The 20969-nt window shown below is 48.0% G+C and overlaps 1 protein-coding gene across 3 annotated transcripts in view; it reads left to right on the plus strand.

Annotated features, from left to right (window-relative positions):
• Window positions 1–1049: 1049 nt before the first annotated feature.
• Window positions 1050–20969, plus strand: part of LOC137427924 (splicing factor U2AF 65 kDa subunit) — an 80520-nt gene continuing 60600 nt past the window's right edge. Inside the window, exons 1-7 of one of the 3 annotated variants that reach the window (XM_078777629.1) lie at window positions 1050–1432; window positions 9863–10040; window positions 10359–10462; window positions 15140–15291; window positions 18991–19107; window positions 19260–19398; window positions 19542–19621. In XM_078777629.1, coding sequence (XP_078633755.1) covers window positions 1384–1432; window positions 9863–10040; window positions 10359–10462; window positions 15140–15291; window positions 18991–19107; window positions 19260–19398; window positions 19542–19621 — 819 coding nt within the window. In that variant the 5' untranslated portion in view covers window positions 1050–1383. Of the gene's footprint in view, window positions 1433–9816; window positions 10041–10358; window positions 10463–15139; window positions 15292–18990; window positions 19108–19259; window positions 19399–19541; window positions 19622–20969 lie in introns of all 3 variants that reach the window. The other 2 variants (XM_078777630.1, XM_078777631.1) reach the window with 2 other exon arrangements.

The raw sequence follows: 20969 nt of genomic DNA on the forward strand, positions 1-20969 counted from the left end.
CGTATAGGGTCTAGTGGTTCCGAGGGCGGTGACAGCTCGGGTACCTCACCATCACATGAAGTTTCCGTCGCCATCGAAAGTAAATTAAAAAAAAACACTTAGATGACTATTTAATTGATTTTAAAGCGTAAAACGTAATTCGTGTTTAAGCGCCGAACGCAGTTGAAAATGGTCGCTTACGCCCGTGTAGTCGCTTAGGTCAAAAAAATTTGACGTTTTGAAAACGTAAGTGAGGAAAACGTACGCGTGCAAAACCTGCCTAGTGCATTAGTGACCATGAATCGCGACGGAAACGGAAAGAGAATTCCAGCCTCATCATCCCATAATGCATCGGGGTTAACATAATAATCATAGATATATTACTACGTGTTTATATATCTATGATAATAATAGCCTAAACAATAGAAGGTGTCACGTGACTAATTATAAAAGTTAGTTAAAAATAAAAGTTAATTAAGTTAAATAAAAATAAAATGAAAATAAAAGTTAATTAGTGACTGATTATAAAAGCCAAAATTTCCCGCGGTGATATACGATGAGCGGAAATGACTCGGAGTTGAACAAACACATTTTTTTCGGCGAAAAAAACGTGTAGGCCTATAGACATTCTATTATGAAATGACAGTAACTCGACACAATAACCAATCACCGGATAACAAAATGTCATTTTCGATAAAATTCGACTTGAGCAAGAATGGCACGAAGGCGACGATATATAACTTGGATTTAGGATGCAGTTTTTGTCATACTTTCAAACAACATAATTTTAATGACAGAAACATGTGAATTTTTGTCAGTAAAAATCGAAAAACGTGCTCTCGCGATCTTTGGGATTTTTTAAAAATCAGACGTCATTTCCGGTATCACTGATAACGTTGATTTGGCATGTTAGATCTACAACAATCTATCTTACACTCACATTAGAGGCGTTGTTTTGAAACCTCAATTCTTGGTATTTCAATAAGAGTGACACATTATTTAGAGTATTTTTCTGTGTAACTTCCTAGTGTTTGTCGTCGATTTTTCATAGTTGGACGTTAATTAATTTTAGGGAAAATAATTTCTGCGACTTCCGTTTAGATTTAGTCTGTGGTCTCTGTCTCTAAGCTTTCCCTCCTACCTGAGGCGCTTTATTAAAAAAATTGTTTTGACTTTATTTATCTCCATTCGATAGGACAATTTTTTTTCCATCACGGATTTTTTGGACATTATTTGATCAAAATAATAGCAACCACCATAGACCCCTTTATTCATATCAGGGAGGTGATTCACTGTAGTCGGGGTGGATGTGTTTGAGGCGAGTTGTGAAGTGCGTTCGTGAAGTCTCGGTGGTCTCGGCGGCTGAATTTCAGGGAGGCCGCTGGCTTCGTCCTTGGCGGTGGAATGGCTGAACATGCGGGGAACGACCGGCGATATTCGGATCATTCGGCGGGTAAGAGGGAATGATAGTGTAGATTATTTAGAGTCGCTTGTAAGGGCGCTGTGTGCGTTTGCTTGTGATGTTGTGTCTGTCTCGTGAGACATGGCGGGAACATCTCGCTGTGGTTGTGTTGTGTTGTGTTGTGTCGGCATTGTTGAATGTTGTTTCGGACTGAAGACGTCATTTCATCCAATTTTGGCCTTTGCGTTGGCTTTCCTTCGTTTTTCCCTGTTCTTTGACCCGCAAAGTAATTTCGGGAACTTTCGTTCAAATTTCTATTACACGTTTTTAGGCGTTTTCCTTAGCCTAATCGAAAGCAAAGGCCTTGTTTTTAGTAGGCCTTGAATTTGATTGGATTTTTTTCAAAACCAGCTCTCGGATGAAATAATGGCCTGCTAAATTATTTACGTCGTTTTCCCTTTATTTAAAGCACTTCTATAGTTAAAACTGGCACGAAATAGCTTTAAACCCAATTTTGAACAACCAAACGCGCCTCTTTTTTTTTTTTTTTTTTCGGTGAGGTCGCTACCGCGAACTAAACCGTCATGGCGCTCTTGCGCGAACAGATTTCGCCTCATCAACTCCGAGTCTCCGATAAACGTCTTCTACTCAAGCACCACTCTCCTCTTCCTCCAAACTGCGCACTCAGTCCTAAAATAATTTGACTTCGAAACAATGATATTCTTGCCTCTCCTTGTCCTAGTCATGACGTGTAAAACGATCTTTGATTATCACCGGTTCAAAATTGAAGACTTTTCTATCGCAAAGAACATGAGCAAGTGCTTATTCTGAGCATCACAAGATCTAGCCATGGATCTTGTAAATCAGTTGAAAGGGGGGAGGTGTTGGAGGGGGAGGGAAGTGCATCAAATTGTCATTCCATGGAATGCAAATCAATCCACATGGGATTGTAGAGGAACAAATAACACATTTTTGAGAGACCGCACATGGTATTTCCCAGCCATGCCTGAAATTGATTCCAGATCGCATCGAGATGCTTTAAGTTGAACATGCAGGGATTATTGGACAGCGATTCGAAGTGAGGTCAGGCTCGGTAGTCTGAATGTGGGATCGATGGAGGGGAGAGTCGTGAAGGTAGTGGAGATGATGGAGGGGAGAGTCGTTGAGGTGGTGGAGATGATGGAGGGGAGAGTCGTTGAGGTGGTGGAGATGATGGAGGGGAGAGTCGGCGAGGTGGTGATGATGGAGGGGAGAGTCCTCAATGTGGTGATGATGGAGGGGAGACTCGTTGAGGTGGTGAAGATTATGGAGAGGGGAATTGTTGAGGTGGTGGAGATTATGGAGGGGAGGGTTGTCGAGGTGGTGGAGATGATGGAGGGGAGGGTAGTCAAGGTGGTGGAGATTATGGGGGGGAGGGTCGTTGAGGTGGTGGAGATGATGGGGAAGAGAGTTGTTGAGGGGGTGGAGATATGGAGGTGGGAGTCATCAAGGTGGTGATGTTGGAGGGGATAGTTGTTGAGGTGCAGATGATGGAGGGGAGAGTCTTGAGGTGGTGGAGATTATGGAGGGGAGGGTCGTCGAGATGTTGGAGATTATAGAGGGGAGAGTCATCAATGTGGTGGAGATGATGGATGGGAGAGTCGTTGAGGTGGTTGAGATTATGGAGGGGAGGGTCGTGGAGATGAGGGAGGGGAGAGTCGTTGAGGTGGTGGAGATTATGGAGGGGAGGGTCATCGAGATGATGGAGATTATGGAGGGGCGAGTTGTTGAGGTGGTGGAGATTATGGAGGGGAAGGTTGTCGAGATGATGGAGTGGAGAGTCGTTGAGGTGGTGGAGATTATGGAGGGGAGGGTTGTCGAGATGGTGGAGATGATGGAGGGGAGGGTTGTCGAGGTGGTAGAGATGATGGAGTGGAGAGTCGTTGAGGTGGTGGTGATTATGGAGGGGAGGGTCGTCGAGGTCGTGGAGATTATGGAGGGGAGAGTCGTTGAGGTGGTCGAGATTATGGCGGGGAGAGTTGTCGAGGTGGTGGAGATTACGGAGGGGGGTGGGGAGAGAAGTCAACGAGGTGGTGGAGATGATGGAGGGGAGAATTGTTGGGGTGGTGTAGATTATGGAGGGGGTAGTTGCCACGGTGGTGATGTTGGAGGGGAGAATAATCAATGTAGTGGAGATGATCGATGAGAGAGTCATTGAGGTGGTGGAGATTATGGAGGGGAGAGTCGTTGAGGTGGTGGAGATTACGAAGGGGAGGGTTGTCGAGGTGGTAGAGATGATGGAGTGGAGAGTCGTTGAGGTGGTGGTGATTATGGAGGGGAGGGTCGTCGAGGTCGTGGAGATTATGGAGGGGAGAGTCGTTGAGGTGGTCGAGATTATGGCGGGGAGAGTTGTCGAGGTGGTGGAGATGATGGAGGGGAGAATTGTTGGGGTGGTGTAGATTATGGAGGGGGTGGTTGCCACGGTGGTGATGTTGGAGGGGAGAATAATCAATGTAGTGGAGATTATGGTGGGGAGAGTCAGCGAGGTGGTGGAGATTATGGTGGGGAGAGTCAGCGAGGTGGTGGAGATTATGGTGGGGAGAGGTGGTGGAGATTATGGAGGAGGGAGTCATCAAGGTGGTGATGTTGGAGGGGACAGTCGGCGAGGTGGTGGAGATTATGGGAAGGAGGAGGTTAGAAGTGTTGTGTATTCAAGAGACCAAATAGAAAGGGGACAGGGTGAGGAGGTTGGCGTATACCAGCTGCTGCACATGGGAGGAGATGGAAGGTGAAATGGTGTGGGAATAATAGTATCGGAAGAGATCAGCAAGGATGAGGTCAGAATGGGAAGATGGGAGAGACGGATAGTTGTGGCATGGGTGGTGAAACGGAGGTAAATGGTGTGTATTATGTCGGTATATGGGCCACAGACGGGAAGGACTGAGGCATGTGGAATTCAGGGATGAAATGGATAGGATGATGGGAATGGTTGAGCTGGAGGTGATGCTGTTCATTGCAAGGGGCTTTAACACTCATGTGGGAGTAGTGGAGCGAGGAGAAGAGGAACGTGTTGATAAATGTGGTTTGGGAACGAGGAATAGAGAGGGTCCACAGCTGGTGTATATGATGGCGAGAAATTGTTTAGCCAGAGCTAGTTGGTTCTTACAGAAGCGGGACAGCCACAAGATTATAATACTGCATTATGGGGTCCTTCACAAGGAGACTTCTATGCAGGAGGAGGTCATTAGGCCCATCAAAGCCTGTTACCAACCGATGGTTGTCTGTCCATGCTCTATCTTTTTTAAATGCTGAGCATCAAGCAACGAAGCAGCAAGTACAGTCACGTGAAAAAGTAAGTACACCCCATGTAAAGTTTTGACTTTTTCAACATATTTAAACATACATTTAAACATACATTAAACATACATACAACATTTAAACATAAACATAAATTGACTTTGATCAATTTGATCAATTTGATCTTCATTTCAACGATATTGATAGATAAAGGTGATATAATATAACAAATATTATGAAACATTTACATTTTGTAGTCCATTGTATAATTTAAATAAACATAAATGCAAATTTCTCATGTGGAAAAAGTAAGTACACCCTTGGCTCGAATAGGTGGTATTGCCCCCTTTGGCAGAAACAACCTCAAGTAGGCGTTTCTTATAACTGCCTACCAATCTCTGACATCGACTGGGAGAAATTTTTGCCCACGCCTCCATGCAGAATTCTTTCAGCTGTGCGATGTTTGAGGGGTTTCTTGCATGCACAGCTCGTTTCAAATCCCCGCACAACATCTCAATGGGATTTAGATCCGGGCTTTGACTTGGCCATTCCAGAACCCTCCATTTCTTTCTTTTTAGCCATTCCTTGGTGGATTTACTGGTATGTTTAGGGTCATTGTCATGTTGCAAGGTCCACCTTCGGTTGAGCTTCAACTTTCCGACAGATGGCCTCACATTATCCTCAAGCACCCTCTGGTTCAATGAAGAATTCATAGTGGATTCTATGATGGTGAGATGCCCAGGCCCTGATGCAGCAAAGCTGCCCCAAACCATAAAATTTTCCACCACCATGCTTTACAGTTGGTATCAGGTTCTTGTGGTCAAATGCTGTCTTTGGTTTTCGCCAAACATGTCTTCTCGTACTGTGGCTAAATAGCTCTACCTTTGACTCATCTGTCCAGAGCACATTGTTCCAGAAGTGCTGATCTTTGCCGAGGTGTTCATTGGCAAACTTTAGTCTTGCCCTGATGTTCTTTCTGGACAGCAAAGGTTTCCTCCTGGCACACCTCCCATGTAGATCAAATTTGTGCAGCCTCTTTCTAATGGTAGACTCGTGCACTTTGACATCAACAGTAGCAAGAGCTACCTGTAGGTCCCGTGATGACATTCTGGGGTTCTTCGAGACTTCTTTCAGCATCTTGCGGTCTCCTCTCGGGCTGAACTTGCTGGGGCGGCCTGGCCTGAACAAGTTGGCAGTTGTTTGGAATCTTCTCCACTTGTAGATGATCTTCCGGACAGTCGAATGATTGATTTCAAATTGTTTGGAGATCTTTTTAAATCCCTTCCCAGACTCGTAGGCATCTATAACCTTCTTTCTGAATGCATCAGAGAGCTCTTTTGATCTCGGCATGGTGATGCCGCACACTTCAACAACAAAGAGCAACCAAACTAAATGTCTGAGGTTTAAATAAGACAGGTTCCTCCAAGATCCTCTCTAACGATGTTCTAATCATTTGCACCTGAGCTGGTGCACCTGATTCTAATTTTAGGTATTTGAAGTAGTGATAAATGTAGGGGTGTACTTACTTTTTCCACGTGCGAAATTTGCATTTATGTTTATTTAAATTATACAAAGGACTACAAAATGTAAATGTTTCATGATATTTGTTATATTATATCACCTTTATCTATCAATATTGTTGAAATGAAGATCAAATAGCTGTATGTTGAAATATGTTGAAAAAGTCACAACTTTACATGGGGTGTACTTACTTTTTCACGTGACTGTACCATTTTAAACTCATTGGTGTGACTTTGCCCGTATTCGGACCGCCGACCTTCCAACCTCAGAGCAGATGATCCAACCATTACACCACCGAGTCTGTTTAGAGATGGACGGCACTAAGTGGAACTGGATCTGTTGGTAGTTAGGAAGCAATCGTTGTGGGGGATCAAGGACTGTAAGGCAGTAGCAGGAGCATGTGACCACCCAGCACAAGCCTGTGGTGTTTGTTGTACGCATGTAGAAAAGGTGAAAGTTAAGAGCCGGGGTTGGAAGTTGATAACATGGGGAAGTGCAGGAACAACGTCACTGTAGAGTAGAAGGAGAGGGTGATGGCAAAGAATGAGGAACTTGGTGAAGAAGCCAAAGGTTTGGAGGAGTGGAAGTACAGAGAAGCGTTTCGGGGAATTGTAGTAGATTTGTGTGTAAGGAAATCAGGAAAGTGTACATCATCAAGGAAAAGAAACCATGTATGTTGAACATAGGAAGAAGCGAAGGTAGTCGATGAGATAAGGGTTCGGGTTAGGATAGTGAAGATGAAGGATCGAGGGGGACAACCAGATGTAGGGTTGATGCACTTGTATCGGCAAAATGAGAAAGCAGCGAGAAGAGCTGTGGATATGACGCGGAATGATATGGAAGAAATATTTATAAATTGGTTCATGTCGGCCCGACCATAAACTGGAACAAGGATGTCTCGAGATGGTTGGGGGAAGAAGTGGTGATTAACAGTGGCGATGTGAATCTAGACAGTGAGTGGGGGGGGGGGGGGGGGGGTCAGGTCAGTATTGAAGGTATGGGAAGGATATTTTAAAGGTATGTTAACCCTATCGGACCCGTTCATTTCGATCCTGTAGCCACACAATGGAAAAAGCTATCGATCTCTATAGAAGGCCTTTGGTTTGGGTGACTTTTGTCGAGAATGGGCCAGAAGGTTGAGTATGGCCGTGGCGACTGAAGTCGACAGCGGGTCTGATAGGGACCAGGGAGGAAGCAATGGCGAGCTGGAGCTTCCCCAGTTATTTGAAGATGACGGAGGAGGAAGAGGTGCATACATCATTAAAGAGGATGAAGAAGAGAAGACTACCAGGCATTGATGAGGTACGTACGGAGATGCTAATTGTAGAGGGAGAAGTTTGAGGAAGAGGCTGTTTAATATATGTTTGAGAGAGGGTTTGATTCCTGAGGATTGGAGGACTGGGAAAATTGTGCCGAATATGGAAGAGGGGCGATGTCAGAATCTGGGGAAGTACAGACGGATTACGCTCCTAAACCAGGTCATGAAGGCACAGGAAAGGATTCTGGATTGGGAGATAAGAGAGATAGGTGAACAACTGGTTTAGAAAGTAGGGCGATTTCGGATCAGATGTTTACGCTGAGACAGTTGGTAGCTATGCAAGTTGAAATTGCATTGGGATTTGTGGATCTGGAGAAGGCCTATGACACTGCACCGTGAGATGGTGAAGGCGACACTGAGATGGATGGGAGTGCCAGAAGCAGAAGTTAGGTTGGTGGAAGGGATGTACAAGGGAACGAAGGGAAGAGTATTGGTTGGTTCTCGGATGTCAGAGGAGTTCAGTGTAAACATTTGTTTGAGGCAGGGAAGTGCTCTGTCCACTCGTGTTTATCATGGCGATAGAGCTCGTAAGCCAGATGGTAAATATGAAAGGTATTCTGGGTAGGATCGTATGTGGATGATCTGGCTTTTCGGGAAGGAGATCTTTCCTGCTTTTGAGAGAGTGATGAATATCAGGTTAGAGGGGAAGGGGATCAGGCAAGTATATTGGTCTGAGTATCTGGGAGGAGTAGGGGAGGGGGTAGGGGAGGGACCCAGGGACCCAGTATGATGGTTGTGTGGAGGAGGTAAAGGGGAGTGCAATTGCATAGAGGAGGGTGGGGGAGAAGTAATGGCGGACAGAAGAAAAAAAAATCAAGGAAATTGAAAGGGAAAGTTTTGTTGTCGTGTGTGACTCCATTACGGTCCGGAGCTGATGGCACTGACAGAGAGGCAACAGTGGTTGCAGGTCTGCGAGAACAACTGGGTCAGGAAGATTACAGGAGTTAAGAGGTGGGGCTGGGGGGGGGGGGGGTGAGGTGATAGAAGTGGGATGGATGATCTGAAGGAGGAGATTGGTAAAAGGTGTGCTGGTCATGGAGGAAGAGGCAATGGCAAAGTAAGTGGAAGCCTGGTGTTGGCGGTTAGGGTGGCTGGCTTGGGATCCCAAGGTTCTGAGTTTGAATCCCGGTCGGCTGTTGAATTAACACCAGGTGGGTTTGACTCGGCCTGTCATCCTTCAGCAGTTGGCAAAATGAGTACCAGTGTACTGGTGATTTCGGCACTGCATCAGCAGCACAACCGTGCGAACCAGCAACGTTATAACAATGGCACCGCTTTTCTCATCATACTCAGAGGGACATTTCCTCAAGAGGAATTTCCTCCTTTCTATGGATGCCAATCAATGGGGATTGTCCGTGCTCTGTCCTTTTCAAGCAAGGAAGTAGCACATACCATTTTTAAAGTCTTTGGTATGGCTTGAACCGGTCCAAACTGGATGCGTATTTTTTTAGGAGACACCACCTCCTTACTGGTTGGCTGTTGGCTGCCTAAAGGAGCTCAGCCACCCTTTGCCGGGTGTTGTTTTTGGTCCTGGCAGGGTGTCACAGTCACCCTTCCCACCAGCAAAGCCAGTGAGGGGTGTCGGTTTAGTCGCCACGGCCAGACCATGCGGCAGGAGGTAGCACTGGGTTACATGTTACCAGTGGCAATCCCAAAAGACTGACCTGACCTTAAATATGAAAGAAGAATAAGAAAGTAGGCAGATGGATTGAGGGAGTGAGGTCAGAGGAAAAGAGGCAGAGATGTGAAGATTGTGTGAGGAGGGATATTGATAAGGTGGTGGTTGGAGAGTGGAGTGAGTTGGTTGAGAAAAGGGAAGTGGAGGAGTATTGTGTTCAAAGCAGGGTAGACGCTTGGTACCATTCAGCTTCACCCCTTATAAAGGGAAGAGAGGGAGAAGAAGAATGGCTTTGATCGAAATTGCTGTAAATGACCCAAGGAATCCTGTGGGAAAATGCAAACGTGATTTGTCTTCGCTGTAAGACGATCATCGTTTCCTTTCATAAGTGCAAGCACACCTTGCCGACTGACTGAAGAACCTGCTCAGTTACACAGGATCACCTTGCTTTGAACACGTCGACGCCTGACTGAAGTTTGCGTTCCTTCCAAAACATTATTGAGAACCTGGAGGTTTTCGTTTCTTGGCCATAGTGATTTAAAGTCGTCGTTTGCGGCAATGTGTTCCATGATCACAGCCACGATCCAGAGTGTGGGCTTTCATTGTGAGAATCTCTCTGAAAACGGTCTCCGATGTCGATGGCTGCTGTTTGATGTTTTAGCACTGTTAAGAAAGTTTGCCATCATTGCCTTGCTCGGGCAGCTGGCTTTACATCCTTGACGTGGCACCAAACGCTGGCGTTGAGCAGAGCTGGTGCCAGGAAATGGACGCAAGGGGGAAAGGCCGGAGAGAGGAGACGACCGGGAGAGAGAGAGGGAGAGAGAAGAGAGGCACAGGAGGCATCGTCGAAGTTCTTCACATTCGCACAAGAACCGGAGCCACAGCCGGGATCGCAGAGAACACGGACGTCGATCTCGCTCTATGAGGTGGGACAGTACCTCACACAGTGGGACAGTTGTCTGCATGTGCTTGTCTAGACATGAGAGCTTGTTAATTTTAACTTGCTTTTGTGTAATGTTGTGTGTGTGTGTGTGTGTGTGTGTGTGTGTGTGTGTGTGTGTGTGTGTGTGTGTGTGTGTGTGTGTGTGTGTGTGTGTGTGTGTGTGTGTGTGCGTGCGTGCGTGCGTGCGTGCGTGCGTGCGTGCGTGCGTGCGTATATATAATGTCTGTTATTGCATTAACTTATCTTCTTTTTATTGCATTGACATGCTCTTCATCTCATCATTCTATCAACAAATCTCCAGCCGTTCTCCAAAGAAAATCCGCAAGAAGAAGCCGTACAAGTATTGGGATGTCCCACCCCCTGGTTTTGAGCAAATCCCACCGCTGCAGTACAAGGCGATGCAAGGTAAGTCACTCGGTCAACCCTCGGCACGGCAGACGTCTCCTGCATCCGATCTTCATCGTAAAAGTGTGGCCTTGCTCCCCCAGCTCTCTCTGTGCTCTGTCCCCCCAATATTCCTTCAGGTCGCACAAGATCTGCCTGCAACCCTCTTATGGTTAAACTGCCAAAGTCTAGGCTCTCTGCTCACCTTCACTCTTTCATTCCCCTTTTCTCCCGCCTCTGGAACAAACTCCCCCACTCCCTTCAATCCCACTCCACCCTCCAGGTCTTTAAAACAGCTGTTCACCACCATCTCTTATCGTCCCCCATCGAAAACCTTGATCTTTTCTACCCCCGGTAATTCACCCCAGAGTCCTTGCAGTGTTCATATGTTTTAATCCTCTCCCACCTCCCCCCAAGTCCTCCCGATGTCCCTGCTCTCAAATGTTGTGTTTGTGTCCTTCCCCCTCTTCCCCCTCTCTTTTGTGTCCTTCCCCCTCGCTCTCTCCCCATCTTGTCTGCCGCTCCCCTTGTTTTTTGTGTTTTGTGTGTCGGTTTGTCTTTTTGTGTGATTAATGTTAGCTATTTCACGAGCCTCGATCTTGTATACAAAACAAAAAAAACAAACAAACATATTTTGGCTACAATTTTGGGAATTTCTGTTCATGAGCCTTGTACACATGTCACATGCAGGGCAAGAACATTATGAGACGTTGGTGTAATTTTTCAAGGCTTGCAAGAACATTAGGAGACGTTGGACAATGTGTTCCTTGTGATCCCAGTGTGTACCCTGGATAAGAATAGGTACGGCGTATCCCTGCGTGCCGTAAGAGGCGACTAAGAGGGTTGGCGTCAGGAAGGGCATCCGGCCATAAAAACATTGCCTCAAAAAGAGAACCATGACAATTACAACTACATGTGGGCAGGGTACAGCCCGAAGTGGAGATCGGTTTCTGAGGTTTGGGACATGGAATGTAGGGACAATGACAGGGAGATCAGGAGAAGTGGTGGAAGTATTGGTCAGAAGAAGAGTGGACATATGTTGTGTGCAAGAGACGAAATGGAAGGGAAGTGGTGTGAGAATGGTGAAAGGTAGGCAGGGACAGAAATACAAGTTTGTGTGGCAAGGGTGCCTGGAGAGCGTGAATGGTGTTGATGTCCTGTTTTCTGAGGAGTTTGTAGACAGTGTGGTGAGTGTGACTAGAGTGAGTGATAGGTTGATGATGGTGAAAATGATGATTGGAAAGCTCTTGGTGAACGTCATCTCGGGATATGCTCCGCAGGTTGGTCGAAGCGATGAAGAGAAGGACAAGTTCTGGTGTGCGATAGAGAAGCTGATGGAAAACGTGAAAGATGAGGAAGTTGTTGTGGTAGGAGGAGACCTAAATGGACATGTGGGAAGGAGTATGGATGGTTTTGACGGAGTTCATGGGGGTTACGGATATGGTGTGAGAAATGGAGAAGGTGAAAGGATTTTGGAGTTTGCTGATGGAGCTGATTTGTTGATTTGTAATACTCAGTTCCAGAAAGAGGATAATAAGCTTGTTACATACACGTCAGGTGGGTCGACGACAACCGTTGACTACCTGATGGTGCGTAGGCGAGATAGGGGGCACCTCCGGGACACAAAGGTGATCCCGGGGGAGGAGGCTGTTTCACAGCACCACTTGGTTGTCTGCGACGTAAGGGTGAAAGGTGCGAGGAGAGCTCGGCGGGTGAAGTACCAACCGAGAATGAAGGTGTGGAGGTTGAAAGAGGTGACAGTAAGGGAGGCATTAAAAGAAAGGCTGAGTAGGGTCGAGGATGATGTGATTGAGCTTGAAAGTGGTTGGATGTCAATGAAAGCTAGTCTGTTGGGAGCCGTTGGTGAGGTATGTGGATGGATAAAAGGACCACCGAGGCACTCGGAAACATGGTGGTGGGATGATGAAGTTGGAAAGAGGATTGACGAGAAGAGGAAGAAGTTCAAGAAGGCGAAGGGTACGGGAGCAGAAACAGCAGAGCATGAAAGTTATAAGGCAGCCAGGAAGGCTGCAAAGAAAGAGGTAGCAAAGGTGCAGGAGGCATGTAGGAAAATGTTCGGAGAACGCTTGGATTCGGAAGAGGGTCAGAAAGCAGTATTCAGGATTGCAAAGCAGATAGCGAAAGAGAGGTGTGATGTGATGGGGGTGAGTTGCTTGAAGGATGAAGTGGGACAAATCGTTGTCGACCCAGATGGAATTAAAGGAAGATGGAAAAGATATATGGAAATGCTGTTGAATACAGAGAATGAATGGGATGGCAACATAGAGAGTAACCCAGTTTTAGGACCGGCAGAGAAGATTACTGAGAAGGAAGTTGAGGAAGCGATAAAAGCAATGAAGGGTAGAAAAGCGGGAGGGCCGACGGGAGTTGTGGGAGATATGTTGAAGGCAGCAGGAAGTTGGGGTGTGAAGAGAATGACAGAGATCTGTAATCTGGTGGTGAAAGAAGGCTGCATTCCAGTGAATTGGGAACCGAGTACCCTCGTCCCTCTATACAAGGGGAAAGGTGACCCTCTGGAGTGTGGCTCGTACCGAGCGATAAAGTTATTGGAGCATGGAATGAAGGTATTGGAAAGGGTGGTGGAGAGGAGGATAAGGAAGAAAGTGAAGATCGACGAAATGCAGTTTGGATTCATGCCAGGAAGAGGAATGACAGACGCGCTTTTCATTGTGAGGCAGTTGCAGAAGTACATGGAGAAGAGGAAGAAGTTGTTTCTTGGGTTTGTTGATCTGGAGAAAGCATTCGATCGGGTTCCACGCAAAGTATTGACATGGGCATTGAGGAAGTTAGGAGTGGAGGAATGGTTGATCAGAGTAGTGATGGCAATGTACAAAAGAGCGCGCACAGCTGTAAGGCGAAGGACGGGAACAGTGGTGAGTTTGAGGTGAAGGTGGGAGTGCATCAGGGGTCGGTACTAAGTCCACTACTATTTGTAGCTGTGATGGAGGTGCTGGCTCAGAACGTAAAGGAGGGTTTACCGTGGGAGTTGTTGTATGCAGATGATCTGGTGTTGATTGCGGAAAGTATGGATGGACTGAAGGAAAAGATGAACACGTGGAAGGAATGTATGGAGACAAAAGGTCTGAAGGTGAATATCGGAAAGACGAAGGTGATGGCAAGTGGTAAAGCATGTGGTGAGGTGGAAAGAACTGGGAAGTGGCCCTGTGCTGTGTGTAGGAAGGGTGTCGGAGTGAACTCCATTGAGTGTACAATGTGCGCTGAGTGGGTTCATCAAAAATGTAGTGGTCTGAGAGGGTCATTAACCAGTGTGACAGCTACATTCAAATGTAAGGTGTGCACAGAGGGAGCTGCAGATGGAGGAAATGTTGAGTTGGATCTTGGAGACGGCGTGAAGCTGGAAGGTGTGAAAACATTTTGCTACCTCGGAGACATGCTGAATGGAGAAGGTGGATCAGACTCGGCAACGGTTGCTCGAGTGAGATGTGCATGGAAGAAGTTTCGGGAATTGAGTGGCGTGCTGATGATGAGGGGAGTGTCGTTGAAGCTGAAGGGAAAGGTGTATGCTGCATGTGTGAGAAGTGTTATGATTTATGGGAGCGAGACATGGGTAATGAACGTAGAGCAGCAACGAAGGTTGGAAAGGGTGGAAATGCGAATGGTTCGACGGATGTGCGGAGTATCGTTGAGAGAAACCACCGTTTAGAGGCCATTTTTCCCCGCAAGGCGGGGGTTGGCCTTTTTCAGGCACCGTGGTTGTTGTTTTTTGGTCCCCTTTTTGAAGCAATGTTTTACGGCCGGATGCCCTTCCTGCCGCCAACCCTTTTTGTCGCCTTTTACGACAAGCAGGGAATTACCAGTGAACTGGTACTCAATTAGCCGACCTCGGAAGGATGACAGGCTGAGTGAACCCCCCTGGCGTTAATTCAGCGATCGACCGGGATTCGAACCCAGGATCCTAGGATCCTAAGCTGGCACCCTAGCCGCTAGCCCACCCCCAGGCAACACCACGCGCTAGCCCAACACCAGGCTAGCCCAACACCATGCTAGCCCAACACCAGACTAGCCCAACACCAGAGAGAGGAAGACAAATGATGAATTGCGAAAGATGATGGGAATAGAGCCTGTGATTGATGCTGTGAGGAGGAACAGGTTGAGATGGTTTGGTCATGTGTTGAGGAAGGATGAAAGTGACTGGTTGAGAAGAGTGATGGAAATGAATGTAGAAGGAAGTAGAAGATGGGGAAGACCGAGAAAGACTTGGCTAAAGATGGTGGAAGAAGAAATGCGGGCAAGGGGGTTAACAAGGAGAGATGCAGAAAATAGGGCAAAATGGAGAAGATTGTCATGGGGACCGCAAGGCTAACCCCCGCTCTAGCAGGGAAAATGGCCTTTAAAATGCATGTTGTTGTTGTTGGACAATGTGTTCCTTGTTTCAATTTGATGCATATTTTGATACACTTGCCATTCAGTGAAAGTTTCCTCGAGTGCTTTGCACCTTTTACTAAGCTTTACTGGTCTAAAAATAGTATTCTGAGCAAAAATGTCACAATGCAATGAAAGGTTATTTAGTCCCAAATTTTTTTTCCCCTAATTTATGATTCTCGGTCTATTCTGGGTAATATGTTCATTCTTGTAACCGCATCGTTTTTGGATGACCTTTCCCCCACCTGACCTCATTTGTATGATATACCTTCCCGACCTTTTGTCCATTCGCAGCGGCGGGTCAACTACCTGCAGCAGCGTTGGTTGCTGCACCCTTAGATGGTGGCATCACGCTGATGCAAACCCAGGTGCCTGTACTTGGCAATCAGTTGACAAGGCAGGCCAGACGTTTGTACGTCGGGAACATACCCTTTGGAGCGACAGAGGTTCGTGTGTTTAAATGCTTTGCTTTTCCTCCAAATTTCATTGTCAAAAGTAACATTTGCATTGTTTCCTCGTCTCCAATCCGCTGGCGCTCGTACTTCTGTTGTTCATACTTCAGCCGGCCCATCTTTACCTCTACCACTGCAGTTGGACGGAGGTTTTGTTTTTACCCCTGCCAGTCTGCCTGTTTGTTTGTCTGTCTCTGAGCAGGATATATCTCAAAACGTTATGGACGGATTCGGACGAACGTAGGTGCACAGGTTGGAATTGATTCGATTTTGATGAAAATCCGGATACAATCATTTTTTGTGTGATGCTTCATATCATTGAGAGATGGGGCCAAAAACGATATATAGCACGATATTTCAAAGTCGTGGGTGGATTGATTTATATGACAAAACTTGGTGGATGAGTTGGTTAGGTGACGAGAACAAGCCGAATCGATTTTGGTTCAGGTCTGAATACAGATCTGGCCTATCAGTGGGATACAAAACTTAAATTGTTCAGCCTGGCGGAGGTTTGCACTCTACCGGGTGCCATTCTAGTTTTGGACATGGGTTTAAGCTTAAGGTAGAAACGAGCTGGAAAGGTAGGATAGATTATTGAGTGTAGTAACATTCCAACGGTGGAGCAGAGTACAGACAGACAAACCGTAACAAACAAATAATAGGCCTGCACGTTGGAATGAACGGGAAGTGATCGGTGAGCGACTTGGTTTGTGGCGGTAGAAAATAATGTGAGTGTATATGGCAAAGATGGCGGTGACCTTCTTCATTAAAAGAAGAGGTCTCTTTAAAAGAAGAGACAAGACAAAGATTAAAGAAGAGGACAAGATTCTATTCACCTTCACTCTTTCATTCCTCTTTTCTCCTGCTTCTGGAACACACTCCCTCACTCTATTCAATCCCACTCCTCCCTCCAGATCTTTAAAACAGCTGTTTATACCTCTCCCATCCTTCCCCCCCCCCCCACCCCCTTCCCGTGCCTCCTCCCCCAAGCCCTTTCCCTCCCACAGATCTCCCGATGTCCCTGCTCTCAAATGTTGAACTTGTGTGCTTCCCTCTCTCTCCCCATCTTGTCTCCTGCCCCCTTTATCTTATGTTTTTTGTGTCAGTTTGTCTTTTTGTGATTAATGTTAGCTCTTACACGAGCCTCGATTTACACGAGCCTCGATCTTGTATACAAAAAAAAAGAAAAAAAAGAGCAGGATTGGTTCAAAAGGGACTGTTCTGCAAAGGATGGGGTTTTATTTGATTAAATTGTTCATAAAAGTTGACAATGACAGACTGCCGATTGATCTGGACAACAACCAACTACTGTTTTGGAAGTGAATACTTTGCAATGAATCAGCTTCAGACGTTACAGGGGCCACACTTAATGTTTAGCTCACCTGGAATGAAGTTCAGGGGAGTTTATGCGATGGTGCGTCGTCCGTCCGTAAACACTTGAAACTTCTTCTCCGAAACCACTGATGTGATTGCGACTAAATTTCGCACAAATTATATTTGTTGCGGGTCCAGGTGAGTCCAGGTTTGACCCCCCCCCCCCCCCCCCCAAGTAGCTATTTGCTTTCTTCTCTGAAACTACACACACGATTTCGATGAAACTTAACCACAACCTTCACCACCCATTATGTACCAACGTTTGCTCACGCTATTAAAAAAAAATCTTCCCCTTTGTGGATCTACGGGGGGGGGGGGGGGGGGGGGGGGTTTGCCCCCCAAAATAGGTATTTGCTTTCTTCTCAGAAACTACACATGCAATTTTGATGAAACTTCACCACAACCTTTATCATCCAGGGATTGATGTACCAATATTTGTTTGCCGCATTGGAAAAATTGGGATCTGAGGAGGTGCATGGGGTGGGAGTGGGGGTGAGGGTGGGTTGCCCCCCAAAATAGGTATTTTATTGTTTTTTATTTAAAGTCTTATGATTATGTTATTATGATTCTACATGCTGCCCTGTCTTCTAGCAACCATTGAAATTGGTTTAAATTACCTTTAGTCAGTGCAGTATACTAATGGCACGCTGTAGAGTGCAAACCTCCGCCAGGCTGAACATCGTGGGTGCTGGCTTGGGATCCTCGGATCCTGGGTTCGAATCCCGGTTGATCGCTGAATTAATGCCAGGGGGGGTTGACTCAGCCTGTCATCCTTCTGAGGTTGGCAAATTGAGTAACAGTTCACTGGTAATTCCCTGTGTGTAGCAAGAGGCGACTAACAGGGTTGGCGGCAGGAAGAGCATCCGGCCATAAAACATTGTTTCAAAAGGGGACCAAGGTGCCCGAAAAAGGCCAACCTCTGCACTGTGGCGAAAAATGGCCTCTAAAGGTGGTTCAGTGCAGTATACTGTTTATTCTACCTGGTGAGCGCCAGGGATATCGCCCCTATGTTTTTTTTTTTGTGGTCCGCTGGGCTCTTGACCTCACCAACGAGCACCAGGCCGGCAAATGGCACTCCCCAACACAAGTAGGCAAAGGCGATCCCCAGCACGAACACGAGCAGGCAAAGGTGATCCCCCAGCACAAACTTGAGCAGGTAAAAAAATGTCGGGAACTCGGCAGAGTGAGTGCGTCAGGAACTGTGCAGGTAAGAGCCAGTAAACGTGGAGAGAGAGAGAGAGCACGTTGTGGCCTCGTGCAGATTAAGAGTACGCCATGGCCTCGTGCAGATTAAGAGTACGCCGTGGCCTTGTGTAGATTAAGAGTACGCCGTGGCCTTGTGCAGATTAAGAGTACGCCGTGGCCTCGTGCAGATTAAGAGTACATCGTGGCCTCATGCAGATTTAGAGTACATCGTGGCCTCGTGCAGCGAGAAGGATACGTCGTGGCCTCGTGCAGCGAGAAGGATACGTCGTGGCCTCGTGCAGTGAGAACGATACGTCGTGGCCTTGTGCAGCGAGAAGGATACATCGTGGCCTCGTGCATCAAGAAGGATACATTGTGGCCTCGTGCAGCAAGAGAGAGCGAGCAGAGAGAAAGATCGGCCGGCAGGCCATGTTCACAGAGAGCGAAAAACAGGTGCAGAGCGAACAAAGTCCCAGGCCTTTCTATCCAGCAGAGAGCGTCATGCAGGCACGTGCAGAGGAGACAGAGGGTCCGGCCAAGAGAGACATGCACACCTGCAGGGGGGGGGGGGGGCAGAGAGAGACCGGCCAAGAGCGAGAGGCACGTGTGCAAGGCCTTTTTGCCCTTCTAGCCCTGGCGAGAGATGGGGGCTGTTTTAGGGTGTTTTCCGGGCTGCCGATTGGTGGAGTGTTGCTTCCCCTGCACCCACAAGCCTTCTCGAAGGGACTTTTACCTGGTGCATATCCCAATGGTATTTGGCCTGTATTCTGTCCTTCAAGACTTTGAATCAATATCTGAGGATGCAATCTTTGTGCATCTGCCTGGCTTCCCCTTATGAGTGGTGGGCCTGTCTTTCCCTCCCCAACGCATAAAGATGTACTAACCCGAAATAAGGGGAATGGACTAAGATAATGTTCTGCTCCAAATAACTATTCTAAGGGACCTGTATGGTGGTTGCCATTAATTCTTAGTGGTTTCCCAAAACCACAACAATTGCTTCCAGTGTTTTGGATATGTAGAAAGTGGTTGATGTTAAGCAAATGGGGTCATTGTGTGTTTGAGATGTGACCGCGGATTGAAATAAAATGTGCGTTTCCTGTGACAAAACGTTTAACCCATACTTGCCATGAGTAGGACGCCATGGTGGAGTTTTTCAACAATCAGATGAAGCTTGCTGGGTTGGCAACGGCTCCAGGGAGTCCCGTGCTTGCTGTCCAGATCAACCTTGACAAGAACTTTGCCTTTCTGGAGGTTGGTTTGTTCCAACGACAGATTTTGATAGACTTGCATTGAAAAACGTTTTGTTTTGGTCAGGTGATCTATAATATCACCACGGTCAAGGGTGTCTTCACCCTCCTCCATGTGTTTTTGGCGGCCATTTCTGTCCCACCGCCCCTTTTCAGTTGCGCTCTGTCGACGAAGCAACCAATGCCTTGGCCTTTGACGGGATTCTCTTCATGGGACAGAACCTCAAACTCCGCCGTCCCCACGACTATACTCCCTTGCCTGGCCTCTCGGAGGGACCCCAGGTCCATGTGCCAGGCAAGCATCATTTTGTGAATAACAGGTTACCTTCCCTGTAGTTGTGCATTGTAAATCTATGCTTTTTAAATGTAAATGCTAAACTGAAAGCTGGCTGTTATTTCGAGCCTAATTTTGGTCTTTGATCCTCGCCCTGTGTACAGGTGTTGTGTCAACGGTTGTGCCTGACACTCCAAACAAGGTGTTTGTGGGTGGGCTGCCGACTTACCTCGCTGATGATCAGGTGATCATGCATCCGTGCATCTATGGGGAACTACGTGTTAATTCCGCCGCGCATGCGCATTTTTGCATTTCACGCGAAGTGGAAAGTGGGATTAAGCAATATTGGTTTGTGTCAGTCTGTTTCATCACATGAAAGAGAGAGGGTGAGGGGTGGGGAAGAGAGAGGTGGAGGGGTGGGGGAGAGAGAGGTGGAGGGGTGGGAGAGAGAGAGAGGTGGAGGGGTGGGAGAGAGAGAGGTGGAGGGGTGGGAGAGAGAGAGGTGGAGGGGTGGAAGAGAGAGAGGTGGAGGGGTGGAAGAGAGAGAGGTGGAGGGGTGGAAGAGAGAGAGGTGGAGGGGTGGGAGAGAGAGGGGTGGGAGAGAGAGGGGTGGGAGAGAGAGAGAGGTGGAGGGGTGGGAGAGAGAGAGGTGGAGGGGTGGGAGAGAGAGAGGTGGAGGGGTGGGAGAGAGAGAGAGAGGTGGAGGGGTGGGAGAGAGAGAGAGAGGTGGAGGGGTGGGAGAGAGAGAGGTGGAGGGGTGGGAGAGAGAGAGGTGGAGGGGTGGGAGAGAGAGAGGTGGAGGGGTGGGAGAGAGGTGGAGGGGTGGGAGAGAGGTGGAGGGGTGGGAGAGAGAGAGGTGGAGGGGTGGGAGAGAGAGAGGTGGAGGGGTGGGAGAGAGAGAGGTGGAGGGGTGGGAGAGAGAGAGAGAGAGAGGTGGAGGGGTGGGAGAGAGAGAGAGAGGTGGAGGGGTGGGAGAGAGAGAGGTGGAGGGGTGGGAGAGAGAGAGGTGGAGGGGTGGGAGAGAGAGAGGTGAATGGGGTGGGAGAGAGAGAGAGGTGGAGGGGTGGGAGAGAGAGAGGTGGAGGGGTGGGAGAGAGAGAGGTGGAGGGGTGGGAGAGAGAGAGGTGGAGGGGTGGGAGAGAGAGAGGTGGAGGGGTGGGAGAGAGAGAGGTGGAGCGGTGGGAGAGAGAAAGGTGGAGGGGTGGGAGAGAGAGAGGTGGAGGGGTGGGAGAGAGAGAGGTGGAGGGGTGGGAGAGAGAGAGGTGGAGGGGTGAGAGGTGGAGGGGTGGGAGAGAGAGAGGTGGAGGGGTGGGAGAGAGAGAGGTGGAGGAGTGGGAGAGAGAGAGGTGGAGGGGTGGGAGAGAGAGAGAGGTGGAGGGGTGGGAGAGAGAGAGGTGGAGGGGTGGGAGAGAGAGAGGTGGAGGGGTGGGCGAGAGAGAGGTGGAGGGGTGGGAGAGAGAGAGGTGGAGGGGTGGGCGAGAGAGAGGTGGAGGGGTGGGCGAGAGAGAGGTGGAGGGGTGGGAGAGAGAGAGGTGGAGGGTGGGAGAGAGAGAGGTGGAGGGGTGGGAGAGAGAGAGGTGGAGGGGTGGGAG

This window comes from Myxine glutinosa, chromosome 5, assembly GCF_964187855.1.
Source record: "Myxine glutinosa chromosome 5, kmMyxGlut1.1, whole genome shotgun sequence".
In the NCBI taxonomy this organism is placed as follows: Eukaryota; Metazoa; Chordata; class Myxini; order Myxiniformes; family Myxinidae; genus Myxine; species Myxine glutinosa.